The sequence below is a fragment of the Lathyrus oleraceus genome, chromosome 6 (genome assembly GCF_024323335.1).
Source record: "Lathyrus oleraceus cultivar Zhongwan6 chromosome 6, CAAS_Psat_ZW6_1.0, whole genome shotgun sequence".
NCBI lineage: Eukaryota > Viridiplantae > Streptophyta > Magnoliopsida > Fabales > Fabaceae > Lathyrus > Lathyrus oleraceus.
The window spans coordinates 258,679,899-258,694,275 of NC_066584.1; the positions used below are offsets into that span (position 1 = coordinate 258,679,899).

The window sequence follows — 14,377 nt, forward strand, 5'->3', positions numbered from 1 at the left end:
GTTGTTTATGTTGTTAGCGACTTTGGAGGCTAAAGATAAACTGGTGATTGGCGATCTAGCTGTAGTGTGTGATTTTCCTGATGTGTTTCCGGAAGAAGTGAATGAATTGCCACCAGAACGTGAAGTTGAGTTCTCGATTGATTTGGTACCTGGTACTAGACCAATATCGATGGCTCCGTACCGTATGTCTGCTGTTGAGTTAGCTGAATTGAAGAGTCAATTGGAAGATCTGTTGGATAAGAAATTTATTCGTCCGAGTGTGTCACCGTGGGGTGCACCAGTGTTGTTGGTTAAGAAGAAAGAAGGTACTATGAGGTTGTGTGTGGACTACAGGCAATTGAATAAAGTGACGATCAAGAATCGGTATCCTTTACCGAGGATTGATGACTTGATGGATCAATTGGTTGGTGCTAGTGTGTTCAGCAAGATAGACTTGAGATCTGGGTATCATCAGATACGTGTGAAAACTGAAGATATTCAGAAGACTGCTTTCAGAACGAGGTATGGACATTATGAGTATTCTGTAATGCCTTTTGGTGTGACAAATACGCCTGGAGTATTCATGGAGTATATGAACAGGATCTTTCATCCGTACCTAGACAAGTTTGTAGTAGTGTTTATTGATGACATTTTGGTGTATTCGAAATCTGAAGAAGAGCATGCTGAGCATTTGAGAGTGGTTTTGGGAGTTCTACGAGAAAAGAAGTTATTCGCTAAACTGTCGAAGTGTGAATTTTGGTTAGAAGAAGTTAGTTTTCTTGGCCATGTGATTTCCCGAGGTGGTGTTGCCGTTGATCCTTCTAAGATAGAAGCGGTATCTAAGTGGGAAGCTCCGAAGTCAGTTTCTGAAATAAGAAGTTTTCTTGGACTTGCAGGTTATTATAGGAAATTTATTGAGGGATTTTCTAAGTTGGCGTTACCGTTGACAATGTTGACTAGAAAGGGACAAGCGTTTGTTTGGGACTCAAAATGTGAAGAAGGGTTCCAAGAGTTAAAGAGAAGGCTAACTACTGCTCCTATTCTGATATTACCGAGCTCGTCGGAATTATTTGAGGTTTATTGTGATGCTTCATTGTTGGGTTTAGGTGGTGTGTTGATGCAGAATAAGCAGGTGATAGCTTATGCTTCGAGACAACTAAGGGTTCATGAGAGGAACTATCCGACACATGATTTAGAGTTGGCAGCTGTGGTATTTGTTCTGAAGTTGTGGAGGCATTATTTGTATGGGTCAAGATTTGAAGTTTTCAGTGACCATAAGAGTTTAAAGTATTTGTTCGATCAGAAAGAGCTGAATATGAGACAGAGAAGATGGTTAGAGTTTCTGAAGGATTATGACTTTGGTTTGAATTACCATCCGGGTAAAGCAAATGTAGTGGCTGATGCATTGAGTCGGAAATCATTGCATATGTCTATGTTAATGGTTAAAGAGTTGGACTTAATTGAGCAGTTTCGAGATTTGAGTTTGGTGTGTGAGAGTACTCACAATAGTGTTAAATTGGGAATGTTGAAGTTGACGAGTAATATTTTGGATGAGATCAGAGAGGGTCAGAAATCCGATATGCTTGTGGTTGATAAGTTGACTTTAGTGAATCAAGGTCAAGGTGGTGAATTCAGAGTTGATGAGAATGGTGTTTTGAGATTTGGCGATCGAGTGTGTATTCCGGATGTTACTGAGCTTAAGAAGAGTATCCTGGAGGAAGGACATCGTAGTGGCTTGAGTATCCATCCTGGAGCTACGAAGATGTATCATGATTTGAAAAGGTTATTTTGGTGGCCGGGAATGAAAAGAGAAATTGCGAGTTTTGTTTATTCCTGTTTGACTTGTCAGAAGTCAAAGATTGAGCATCAGAAGCCGTCTGGGCTAATGCAACCGTTGGCTATTCCAGAGTGGAAGTGGGATAGTATCAGTATGGATTTTGTTGCTGGTTTGCCGAGGACAAATAAGAATTTTGAGGCTATTTGGGTGATTGTTGATAGATTGACGAAGTCGGCTCATTTCATTCCGATCAGAATGGATTATCCGTTAGAGAGGTTGGCTGAGTCGTATATTGAGAAGATTGTAAGTTTGCATGGTATTCCGTCGAGTATTGTTTCGGACAGAGACCCTAGATTTACATCAAAGTTTTGGGATGGGTTGCAGAGAGCTTTGGGAACTAAGCTGAGATTGAGTTCTGCATATCATCCGCAGACTGATGGTCAGACTGAGAGGACGATTCAGTCATTGGAATATCTTTTAAGAGCTTGTGTTTTGGAAAAAGGAGGTGCTTGGGATTGTTATTTACCTTTGGTTGAATTTACCTACAACAATAGTTTTCATTCGAGCATTGGTATGGCACCGTTTGAAGCTTTGTACGGTAGGAGATGTCGGACGCCTTTATGTTGGTATGAGTCCGGTGAGAGTGTTGTGGTTGGACCGGAGATTGTTCAACAAACTACGGAAAAGATTAAGATGATTCAGGAGAAGATGAGAATTGCTCAGAGTCGTCAGAAGAGTTATCATGATAAGAGGAGGAAGTCACTTGAATTCCAAGAGGGAGATCACGTGTTTCTTCGTGTTACTCCGATAACTGGTGTTGGTCGAGCTTTGAAGTCGAAGAAGTTGACACCTCGATTTATTGGTCCTTATCAGATTTTGGAGAGGATAGGAGAGGTAGCCTATCGTATCGCCTTACCACCGTCGCTTGCGAATTTGCATGATGTTTTTCATGTGTCTCAGTTGAGGAGATACATTCATGATCCGTCGCATGTTGTCCAAGTAGATGATGTACAGGTGAGAGATAACCTGACTGTTGAAACATCACCTATGAGGATCGAGGATCGAGAGTTGAAGCAGTTGCGGGGTAAAGAGATTGCCTTGGTGAAGGTATCTTGGGGAGGACCAGCAGGTGGCAATGTGACTTGGGAACTTGAGAGTCAGATGAAGGAGTCTTATCCGGAGTTGTTCGCTTGAGGTATGTTTTCGAGGACGAAAACTCTTTTAGTGGGGGAGAGTTGTAACACCCCAACTAAAATAAGCTAATTATTTAATTTAAATTAATATTTTATTTATTAATTTAATTGAATAATTGGAAGTTTGGATTAATATTATTATTTTTGGGAATAATAATTATTGGGATTATTATTATTGGATTATTATTTTATAATTGGAATAAAAGTGGAAATCAGTAAAAAGGTCCCATTGGGTAAAAAGGTTTATTGTTTTCACGTGGAAAGGAAAAAGAGGCAGAACGTGGAAAAGGGCAAAAAGAGAACCAGAGAACAAGGGATTGAAGGGAGGAAAAGCTTGAAGCTGCAGAATTTGCCGGATTAACTCAGGTAAGGGGGGTTTATCGTTGATTAACGGGTATTGTATGATAATATGTCATGGGTAGTGATAGACCTTTAATTTACCTTTGAATTGGATGATTATGATGAATTTGTGGAAATAATTGATGAACGAAATTGGGTGATAATCGAAAGAAATTCGTAGGAATTGTATGTGATAATGTCAGGAGTTGTGAAATCGAATAGGGAATGATACGGGTTAGATGATATGAGTGATTTCTGTGTAAATTTGGACTGTGGAAGGTGAGATCGAATAGAACTCGTAGCAGGAAAAACCATAGCAGATCTGGAAATCTGGTTTCTGGTCATACGCGTATGGCACTAGGCAATACGCGTATGGGATGGCTGGTACGCGTATGGCGCTAGGCAATACGCGTATGGATGAGGAAGATGAAATTTTGAACGTAAAATGGTCTCTGGTGGTACGCGTATGGGGAAGTGATACGCGTAGCATACGCGTATGGAATTGGGCAATACGCGTATGGCTTGGTCAGGATTTAGGCAATACGCGTATGAGCATAGGCAATACGCGTATGGGCAGGGTTGTGATTTCCTGTGCTGTTGTCGTGCAGTTTTTGACTGTTCGGGCTGAGTAGTGAGACTTAGCTGAGGTATGATGTAATAGGGATCGTTTCTCGTTGTTTTGAGTAGTATAGGTATTAGTAGGATGTGCTAATACTGTGTTTGATTTTATGGCATGTTGTGATATGCTTTTGTGATAAATGTGTTGACAATATGTGTTGGTTGGTATGCTTTATACTGTAAATGTATCAGTTATGTATGCATTAGCGAATAGACTGTTTTATGGCTTAGAGTGTGAGCATATGTCTATTCTTGAGTTGATGTTGTTGTTGCATTGCTAGGTGATTAGCATGCATAGTTTAGCCTTTGGGGCTGTAGCTAATTCCCATTGTGAGGAATTAGTGAGTTGTGGATTGTTGTTGATGTTTGCATACTAGATGAGTAGCGTGCATAGTCTAGCCTTCGGGGCTGTAGCTAATTCCCATGGTGAGGAATTAGTGAGTGAGTCACTAGATCTCAATGAGTGGGACTAGTGAGCTTAGTAGCCGTATCTGGAGGGATCGGTGAGCTTGAACTATATGTTCGAGAACAGTCGGTACCGCATGTGTAGAGTCTCATTGCATAATGAATGCATGGCATAGCCGGTGGGGCTGTAGCTAATTCCCATTGTGAGGAATTAGTGAGTAAATCGTTGTGTTGTGTTGTTGGTATGGAGTATGGGTTGAGATTATATATAGATATATATGCTATATGTTATTGCTGTGTATGATGTTGCGCTGATACTGCCGTTATGGAGTGTGTAGTCTGGTTGGGGTGATTTGATGCGTCATTTACTTAACATTACATAATGTCGTATAATGCCTGTTATATTGATTGAGGAACTCACCCTTACAACTCTTTTTCAGGTAACGAGCAGTGAGTCGAGTAGAAGCTAATGATTGGAGTCTAGTGTAGTCTCCTAGTGGGTCATGCTCTGATAGATGTAACATCGGGGTGGGATGTTTGAATATTTTATCGATTGGTTGTGAACCATTTTGCATGTAATATGTTACATGTTTGGAATAATTGAATTGATTTCTATCCGCTGCGTATTATGCAGATACTTTATGTTTTGAATTAAATAAATGAGCATGACAGGACCTATTTGATGGTTATTGTTTGATGATCGTGTGACACCCTTCGGGGCATAATTACTCTGATTATTATATGTTATTATTTTAAATTATTATTTTTGGGGTATTTAGAAGGGTGTTACAATAAGCGATTAGGACATATATCTAAACAAATCATTCAAAGGCTTATGTCGGATGGTATTCTTAGATCCCTTGATTTGTAGGACTTTCAAGTATGCATTCGATGTATCAAGGGTAAGCAAACAAACAAGAGGAATTTACATGCTAAAAGAGCTAAGGATGTCTTAGAACTAATTCATACCGATATATGTGGTCCTTTCTCTACAGGTTCTTGGAATGGACAGGTATTTTATTACGTTCATAAATGATTACTCGAGGTATGGATACTTGTATTTGATTCATGAGAAGTCTCAATCTTTGGACGTGTTCAACTCACTCAAAGCTGAAGTCAAACTTCAACTTGGAAAGAAAATTAAAGTCGTCAAACCCGACCGTGGTGGTGAATACTATGGTCAATATGATGGATCAGGGGAACAAGGGCCCTTTGCGCTTTTCCTCAATGAGTGTGGAATTGTTCCGCAATACATAATGCCAAGAAAACCGAACATGAATGGAGTTGTAGAACGATGAAATCGGACTCTTAAGGACATGGTAAGGAGTATGATTAGTCATTCTTCACTTCCAGAGTCATTTTGGGGAGAAGCATTACAGATCGTAGTTTGTATCCTTAATAGAGTACCTAGTAAAGTAGTAGCTAAAACCCCTTATGAGCTCTGGACTGAGAAAAATCCTAGCATTAGACACTTACACATTTGGGGATGTCCAGCTGAAGTGAGGCCTTATAGGCCTCATGAGGGTAAGTTGGATGCAAAGACAATTACTTGTTATTTTATTGGATACATTGAACGCTCTTACGGGTACAAGTTTTACAATCGCATCACTAGAACAATTTTTGAAACGGTAAATGCAAGATTCCTTGAGGATGTAGAGTTTGGAGGGGAAGGAAGCATAAAAAGTGTTGTCTTTGGTGAAGAAACTGTTTCTCACAATGGTCAAGTCTTTATACCTATCTTTGTTCAAGAAATAGATCTTGAAATAAACAATGATGTTATTCCTAACATTCCTCAAGAGCAAGGCAATACTGAGTTTCTTCCCCAAGCACCACCTATAGTTCAAACTCAACAACCTCGAGATCCACCATTAAGAAGATCCGCTAGAAAGAGAAAGAGTGCAATTTTATATGACTATGTTGTATTTCTTAAGGAACGTGAGGATGGCATTGGTTTGACTGAGGAATATCCTATCAACTTTAGTCAAGCTATGTGGAGTCCAAACTCTCTGAAGGATGAGATGAAGTCGATGGATGAAAATGATGGTTGGGATCTCGTTAAATTACCTGAAGGAAAGAAACCCATTGGTCGCAAATGGATATTTAAAACCAAAAGGGATTCAAATGGTAACGTTGAGATATATAAAGCTCGTCTTATCACAAAAGGATTTACTCAAAAGGAAAGAATTGATTATAAAGAGACTTTTTCTCAAGTTTCTTTCAAAGACTCTCTTAGGATCATGATGGCATTCGTAGCTCATTTTTATTTAGAGTTGCATCAGATGGATGTAAGGTTCGCGTTTCTAAATGGAAATAGTGAAGAGACAATATATATGGTACAACCAGAAAACGCTGTATTAGGAGACCCAAAGTCTATGGTTTGCAAACTCAAGAAATCCATCCATGGCCTTAAACATGCTTCCCGTCAATGGTATTACAAATTTCATCAAGTAATATCCTCATTTAGTTTTGAGGCTAATCCAGTTGATAATTGTGTATACCAAAAGTTCAATGGGAGTAAATTTGTTTTCTTGGTACTATATGTAGATGGTATCCTTTTGGCAAGAAACAAAATAGGCTCATTGCACAAAACCAGGAGATTTCTCACAAATAAATTTGAGATGAAAGATCTTGGGGATGACTCATTTGTCTTAGGAATTCAAATACTTAGAAACTATTCTCAAGGTATTTTAGAATTATCACAAAGGAGATATATTGATATAGTCCTGGATAGATTCTCCATGAAAGATAGTAAACTAGGAGACATACATGTTGCTAAAGGAGACAAGTTTTGTCTCAAACAGTGCCCCACTACGGATCTTGAAAAGGAAGAGATGCATAAGGTTCCATATGCTTCAGCTGTGGGAAGTCTTATGTATGCTCAAGTTTTCTCTCATCCTGACTTGGCATTTATTGTAGGAGTTCTTGGCAGATATCTAAGCAACCCTGGTATGCAGCACTGGATAGCAGTAAAGCATGCAATGCACTACCTAAAGATAACAAAAGACTTCGTGTTCACTTATCAGAAGTCGGATAACTTGGAGATCATTGTGTATCCTGACTCATATTTTGCAGGACGCCCGGATAGCAGACATTCCACATCTGGTTACATCTTTCTCTTGGCTGTAGGAGGCGTCTCCTGGAAGTCTTCCAAACAGACTTTAGTAACTCCCTCCACCATGATGGAAGAGTTTGTGGCTTGCTTTGAGGCATCAAATCATGCAATCTGGCTGCGGAACTTTGTCACAAGCCTACACATTGTTAGGAGCATTGAAAGGCCCTTGAAGGTTTATTGTGACAATAGTGCAGTTGTGCTTTACTCCAACAACAATATGAATTATGCAAAATCAAAATTTATTGATATCAAGTATCTTGTTGTGAAAGAAAAAGTTCAGGAGAAGTAAATTTTGATAAAACATATAGAGACAGACTTGATGCTAGCTGATCCACTAACCAAAGGTTTGACACCTAAGGTTTTTCATGGGCATGTTGGTCAAATGGGTCTTGGTTTTGAGATTGACTTTGATTAGTGAGAGTTTCTTCCTCATTTTTTGATGTTATATGTTTTGGTACAAACTTTATGCTATGTTTAATTTTCTGCAGAAATAAAAACTTATGAGGTATTATTGTTATAACAATATCAAGTTTTTTATTATGCGCAAATATTGTAATTTTTGAATTGCACCTAAGGAACTTAAGTTTGATCTCACTAAAGACTCCAATAGGATCAGTTGGAAATATGCATGATTTAGAGATCACATTGCATGAAATTTCCATATCACTCATCCATATCGATCTATGTCATCAAGTACGTTGATGTAGTGGTCGTCGGGGTTCTGTCACATTATATGTTAGTGACGACAGTCGTGATGCTCCCGTTATTGATGTATGAGGTGGACCAGATTGTAAAGTTGAAATCTAAGGATAAATAGCATTCGGATGCGCGCCTAAAGAACTGTGATATAATTATTAAAATATATCGCCCAAGTGGGAGATTGTTGGAATAAATTTATATATATTATTTTAATATCCCAATGATTATTATATGGGCATATATATATTTTAATTATAATAGTTATTTTATCAATTAAGTGCCTTAAATAATTAAGTGATCAAATAGAGTTAAAATGTTGATTAGATTTCATTTAGAAATTATTTAATTAATTAAATAATTGGGTATGAGCTCAAATATGAGTGGATGTCAGGGTGACCCATTCGGGAATAATGTGAGCCCTAATTGACCATCACACTATATATAGGTTATGATACCCAATATACTGTACATAAACAAATTATCTCTTCTCCCCATTTGAAGAGAATTCGAGGCATAAGGAGTACCGGTTGAGGAAGAATCACAAAAATCATAACTTCTGAGTTTTAGGATTACCGTCTAAGGGAATTTTCTCAATGGATCCAGGTATTCTATAATCAGTTTATTCATCCTTTAATTTTATACATGCTTGATTTCCGCGCCTAAATTATATATTATAATTTCTTGAACATGTATGTTTTAATTAATCGTTATTAATCTTATTCTAACATAATCCTCCTACCTTTTATGCATGTTGAAGTCCTCCAATGCTTCTCCTCTGAAACCTAGGTATGTTGCAAGTATTTTCCTGTTACCTATGAAAATATTGTTTAGTTTAGCAACAAGGAAATTTTCATTCTCCACGTTGAAAAATCTGACAAAGTCATATCTCTTTCCATGTTTATCCTTCTTAGCTTGAATCACCACTTCATCGATGTCTCCAAATTCCCTACAAATCTCGTACATTTTCTTAGCCCACTACTAAAAAAAACATATGTTACCTCGGGGGAAGGAGATTTTACCCCGGTGATACAAGTGAGGTAACGAAAGGTGTTATGAAAACTTGTCACTTTACCATTTGGTTTCTGATTAACTAAGAGGATAGTTGAAATGGTCATTAGTTTGATCCTCAACAACATTTTTATATTTTCAAAACTAGTGTCACATACCTCTCGGTTTATGACCAAAGTTGAGGAGGGAAATAATTTTAAAAAAATACAAATTACATTATTTATACAGAATATTAAATTAAATTGTTTATAAATTACATTGTTTACACATAACATTACATTGTTTGATCATAATATTAAAGTAAAAATATATAACAAATTTTGAATTTGATTCGTTGTCATCACTGTAAGTGAAGATCAAATGTTGGTTCTTGGTGAAGATCAAATAATGGATCCTCATTTCATTGAATATTGGGAAGATCAAATGTTTGATATTTCATGCATATATAATGATATAAAACAAAAAAAAATAGTTAGATAAACAAAATAAATATTTAGTTATATGATTATTTAAGAACACAAACCTTTAACTCAAATATTTTTCTACTTTTGCAATCCATCATAGAGAATAATATTTCAATGTTTCTAATATAAAACAAATAAGTTTCAATATTTTCATGACAAATGTTTTCATGGTCAATTTATGATATTCATAATACTTTTATAATCTGGCATGAGCCTTCGGAATAAATGTCTTTTAAGTTTCACACTGATCACTAATGATAGTGTCTTAAGCATTGATAGTCACTAAATAGACGGTAAAAATTTGTTCAAGGACTGCGAAGAAACTAAAAAAAACACGCTTATTTTTCTCTTCAGTTATGAATTAAGTCTGAGGTAAAAAGTTTTTCTTTTAAAATAAAAATTATAATAAATTTGGTACTTTTAACCTAAATTTCTAAAAGAATCGAGGTAATAGATAACTTCTATTGCCAAAATTTCTCAATTTTTTAGTACTTTTAAATAAATGGTGAAGTAACATATATTGTTCCTCTTTTCAATTTTTTTATCATTCACCAATTTCTTTATGTGTTTTAATATGATTAAGAATAAATTTTTCAATGTTGTCAAACGAAGAAATCAATATATATTATAGAAATTTTTATTTGATTAATAAAATTGAAAAATTATTTCATTAAACATTGGCGTGAATAACAACAAGAGCAACAACAACATCATTATATGTGATAAATTGTAAGAATAGAAAAACGATTTGTTAAAGATTGGTGTAAGAATAAGAATAACAAATAATAAAAAAAAGTTATGTCTCGCAATCCATCTGACAAAATGATGTTTAAGAGTATGGAGCGACTGAACTTGTGAGTTAAGTTTAAGGTCAAATTTAGTGAATAAGTTATTTTATAGTAAAATCTGGGTGTCATACCCCTCGATTATTTAAGAAACTCAGGAAATAAAAACTTAAATAATAAGAAAGACGTCACTTTTAAAAAAAATAAAAAATAAAAACGGTAGTTGTTGAGACTCAAAATATGTGTTTTGAATTAGTTTATCTTTCAATTTTATTTTTAAATTGAGAGAATATATAATAATTTCTTGAAGAAAAAAATAACATGGCGCTCTCATGATATATATCTCGATTATTGGTTTATCGAGAGGAAAGATTTATCATAAAATATATATTATTTTGAATAGTGATGTCTTACTTGTCTAAGATTGGAGTGAAAAAGGAAAGAAGTGGAACTTGCTCCTCTTGCCATGTGCTTCATTCTATCCTCATTGTCCCATTGTCCCATGTCTTGAAGTTTTTAGTGCACTTTCTTCTACGTTTTTGAACTTGATGTCAGTCTTCTTTTCCCATAGTTCAAGTATGTTATCAGTTTAGATGACAGGTGGCTGTTGATCAAGCGTGAGAAAGTTAGAGAGAGTTAATGCCTGTTTAAATGAGTTTTAATTTTTAATTTTTAAAAATTATTTTATAATTTTTTTTAATTTAAGAAAAAGATAAAAAAAATATGTTTGGTAATCTAATTTTTTAAATTATTTTAAAAATAAACAATATTATAAACTTGCCATTAATAAAATGTATACAACTTTTTCTTATATATCTACACTCCCTAATTTCCATTACTAAAAACTAAAACAAAAAGCCTCCAAAACCTATTTTAATTTTTTAGTTTTTAAAACTCAAATAATTTTGTAAAATTACATAAGTTTTATGATTTTCAAATTTTAAAAACTAATAAAATAATTTTACAAAGTAATCAAACAGGCCCTTAGAATTTCTCTCCCTAACAATTTTTCCTAGATACTGTTTATGTTCCATTGCATTGCATGTATTTCATCATTCCAATAGTATTTAAGGTAGTTAGTATTTTTGTTTCAAACTATATAATGACTTGATCATCATATAATTTTCTAAAACATGATTATTTGTATGAAAAAGAAAAAATTTAAAATTGTTTATAAAATTATTCCTCATTAATAATATGAAGAAAAAAATTAAAGGATAAAAAAGTAATAAATAGTACAAAAATATAATAAAATAGATATTAATATTTCATTAAAAGTATAAAATAATTTATATTTTTTTAAATTGTAGAATAGGTAAAATCATTAATTTGTTACTTCAAAAAAAAATTAAAAAATTAAAATTAAAGTTGGTGTGGTTATGTTAACACGCCATACTTAATAAAATGAAAACTTTGACCTTCACATATTTTACTCTAAAATAAATGACACATCTAGTTTTTTTTCTAGATATACCCAAAGAATTTCTAGTTACACTTCAAATTGACCCAAATCTTCAGTTACAATGGTTTGTCTTCCTCTTCTCTCTCTTCCTTTGCCTCTCTTTCCTTCCTTAGTCTCCCTCTCTCATTTTAAAACATAAAACCTTAAATAGTTAGTTAAGTTAGTTAAAGTTTGTTATTAAGTAGTTAGTTAGTTAGGTTAGTTAAAATTTGTTACCGTAGTTAGTTAAGTTAGTTAAAATACTTCTTAAAGTTGAGTTTGGATTACAAAGCTAAACTAAACCCAAACAGAAAAAGAAAAAACAAGATCCAACAAAAATAAAAATTCAATAGTAACTAACTAAACTAAAATGTATGTGCCGAAAATCTAAAAAATTCATTGCATTACACAGAAAACTAAGTAAACTAGAATCAAACAGGAAAAAGAAAAGAAGAACAATTCAACAGTCACCATCATCTTCATGGAGTATTCACGTATGTAATAGTAGTATCTTTACGGCCATCCACTCCTTTGATGATGTGTAAACCAGGAGAAGGAGAATCTTTCTTCACTCTTTTCTTTCTATCTTCATCTCTCTTGCATACTTCTTCTTCTTCTTCTTTATTGCATACTCTTCTCCTTCTAATTGTGGTCGAACCCGAAGCCTTACCTTTGCGAATTGGTTCTATTTGCATGTAATCATCGGGGCCAACCGGTAAAAGCCAGTAAGAAATTGCTCCGTTTCTCAATGCATTCACATTTCTTAACTCGTAACCTTTGACAGTAGGATCACACAGTACTACACATAGAAAATTAACAATTATAATCTAAACGATACAAAGACTATATTAAAAGTTAAAGAACAAGAATATATGTATATACCTACCAACAACAGGTAGGTTTGCCTCTTTGGTGACAGACTTAACAAATTCATATCTATCAAATTCTGCCATGAATCCATCCATTACAATAAACTGAAATCCCAAGAAGTCCGTGTGATTTTGTGGAATACTGGAAAAAAAGCTTACTGAAAGATTAAAACAAAATGTAAGCCAGGAACATGTTGACAGAAATGAAAAATATTGGTATAGGAAAAAAGATCACCTTCATGATTGAATCCTTCGGCCAAATTCTGAATACCCGTGATAACTCTTTTATCAGTACTGAATACTGCCAGATGAACCTTAGGTTTCTTGATTTCATTGATAGCTGCCATTGAAGTTATGGAAGTGAGATTATAGGAAGTAATGGTGCTTTTGTGTAAAAACTAGAGAACGTTTGAGTATGAATATAAGGCAGTAGAAGCACTAATCTATTTATATACTATCCTAACTTAATCGATCTCAATAATAAACTAAGGGTCCAAATATTCACTACACCCCGTAGTAATCACAGACATGAAAACTCTAAAATATCCTTCATATACTTTGGATTTTATAATTTGGATGAGCTTATTCGGCAAATTTACCGAGATAACCCACTTTTTTGAAGAAATTCTCAAAATAACCCAGTTTTCAAAAAAAATCCCAATTTACCCCACATTTAGGAGGAGGCGCCAATTGGATTGGAGACCCCTCTTAAAAATTGCAAGGAGGCGCCAATTGGATTGGCTAGGGCACCTGCCCTAGCCAATCCAATTGGCGCCTATGTGTAATTTTTAAGAGGGGGCGCCAATCCAATTGGCGCCTCCCTTAAAAAATCTTCAAATGAAAAAACCTCCAACATTAAAGTTGTAGATCTTTTCAAGACAATGAATTTGGATATAAATTTTGCAACATTTGGAGTTTTTATGAGAAAGTTATGGGCAGTTGAAGTTGGACTTCTGAGTTTTTTAACTGTTATCTGACCTATAATGTATTGCATTATTGCATGTGTTTATTTTAGGAATATGAATTTTTGTCCAACATAACATTTGAAGTAGATAACTCAAATTTTCCAATGCACTTGGTCCCACCTCAAAATAATTAAAAATGAGTGAGTTAGGTCCCTGCGAACTTCACCCAAAATTAGGGTTTCTGTCAAAATGCCCTATAATGTTTTGAAATGAATGATGAGCTTCCAAGTTTCAAATGGATTTTTGATGAACATGAAAGTTGTTCATATGGCGACTGTTGTTAAAACTTGAATGGAGGCGCCAATTGGATTGGCTAGGGCAGGTGCCCTAGGCTAGGGCAGGTGCCCTAGGCTAGGGTAGGTGCCCTAGCCAATCCAATTGGCGCCTATGTGTATGTTTTAAAAGGAGGCGCCAACTCAATTGGCGAGTCCCTCATAAAATGCCTTTTTTGTCTTATAAATAGATGCGTTGTGTGACCTATTGTTCCACAACTCATATAATCATTTGGCTATCATGTTTGGTGTTCGTCGCCGATACGGTAAGGTGATTTATGCGAGAGACAAACCTCAATTGCTGATGCTGTTTTGGAACATCACCACGTTAGATCAACTGAAGAGGGAGCTGGTTCGATGGTTAGACGGGAAAATACCAGAAGGGAAAAAAATCAGAAGTATTGAGAGACTTGACAGTATCTTTGGTTGGGTGCGAATGAAGACTGATAAG

At 35.2% G+C, this 14,377-nt stretch overlaps 1 protein-coding gene across 1 annotated transcript; it reads right to left on the minus strand.

Annotated features, from left to right (window-relative positions):
* Positions 1-12,159: 12,159 nt before the first annotated feature.
* On the minus strand, positions 12,160-13,097 carry LOC127097724 (uncharacterized). The gene is made up of 3 exons (XM_051036219.1): positions 12,925-13,097; positions 12,707-12,847; positions 12,160-12,619 (listed from the first exon to the last, which is right to left on the minus strand). The coding sequence occupies exons 1-3, from the start codon at positions 13,034-13,036 to the stop codon at positions 12,300-12,302; spliced, it is 573 nt and encodes a 190-aa protein (XP_050892176.1). The 5' UTR covers positions 13,037-13,097; the 3' UTR covers positions 12,160-12,299.
* Positions 13,098-14,377: the final 1,280 nt, after the last annotated feature.

What these genes read in the sequence shown, in the direction of transcription:
- LOC127097724 (XM_051036219.1), bottom strand. Translation starts at nt 13,036, where the DNA reads ATGGCAGCTATCAATGAAATCAAGAAACCTAAGGTTCATCTGGCAGTA. An exon ending in CGAAGGATTCAATCATGAAG is followed by an intron (nt 12,848 to 12,924) that starts GTGATCTTTTTT and finishes TTAATCTTTCAG; the next exon opens with TAAGCTTTTTTTCCAGTATT. An exon ending in GGCAAACCTACCTGTTGTTG is followed by an intron (nt 12,620 to 12,706) that starts GTAGGTATATAC and finishes TTCTATGTGTAG; the next exon opens with TACTGTGTGATCCTACTGTC.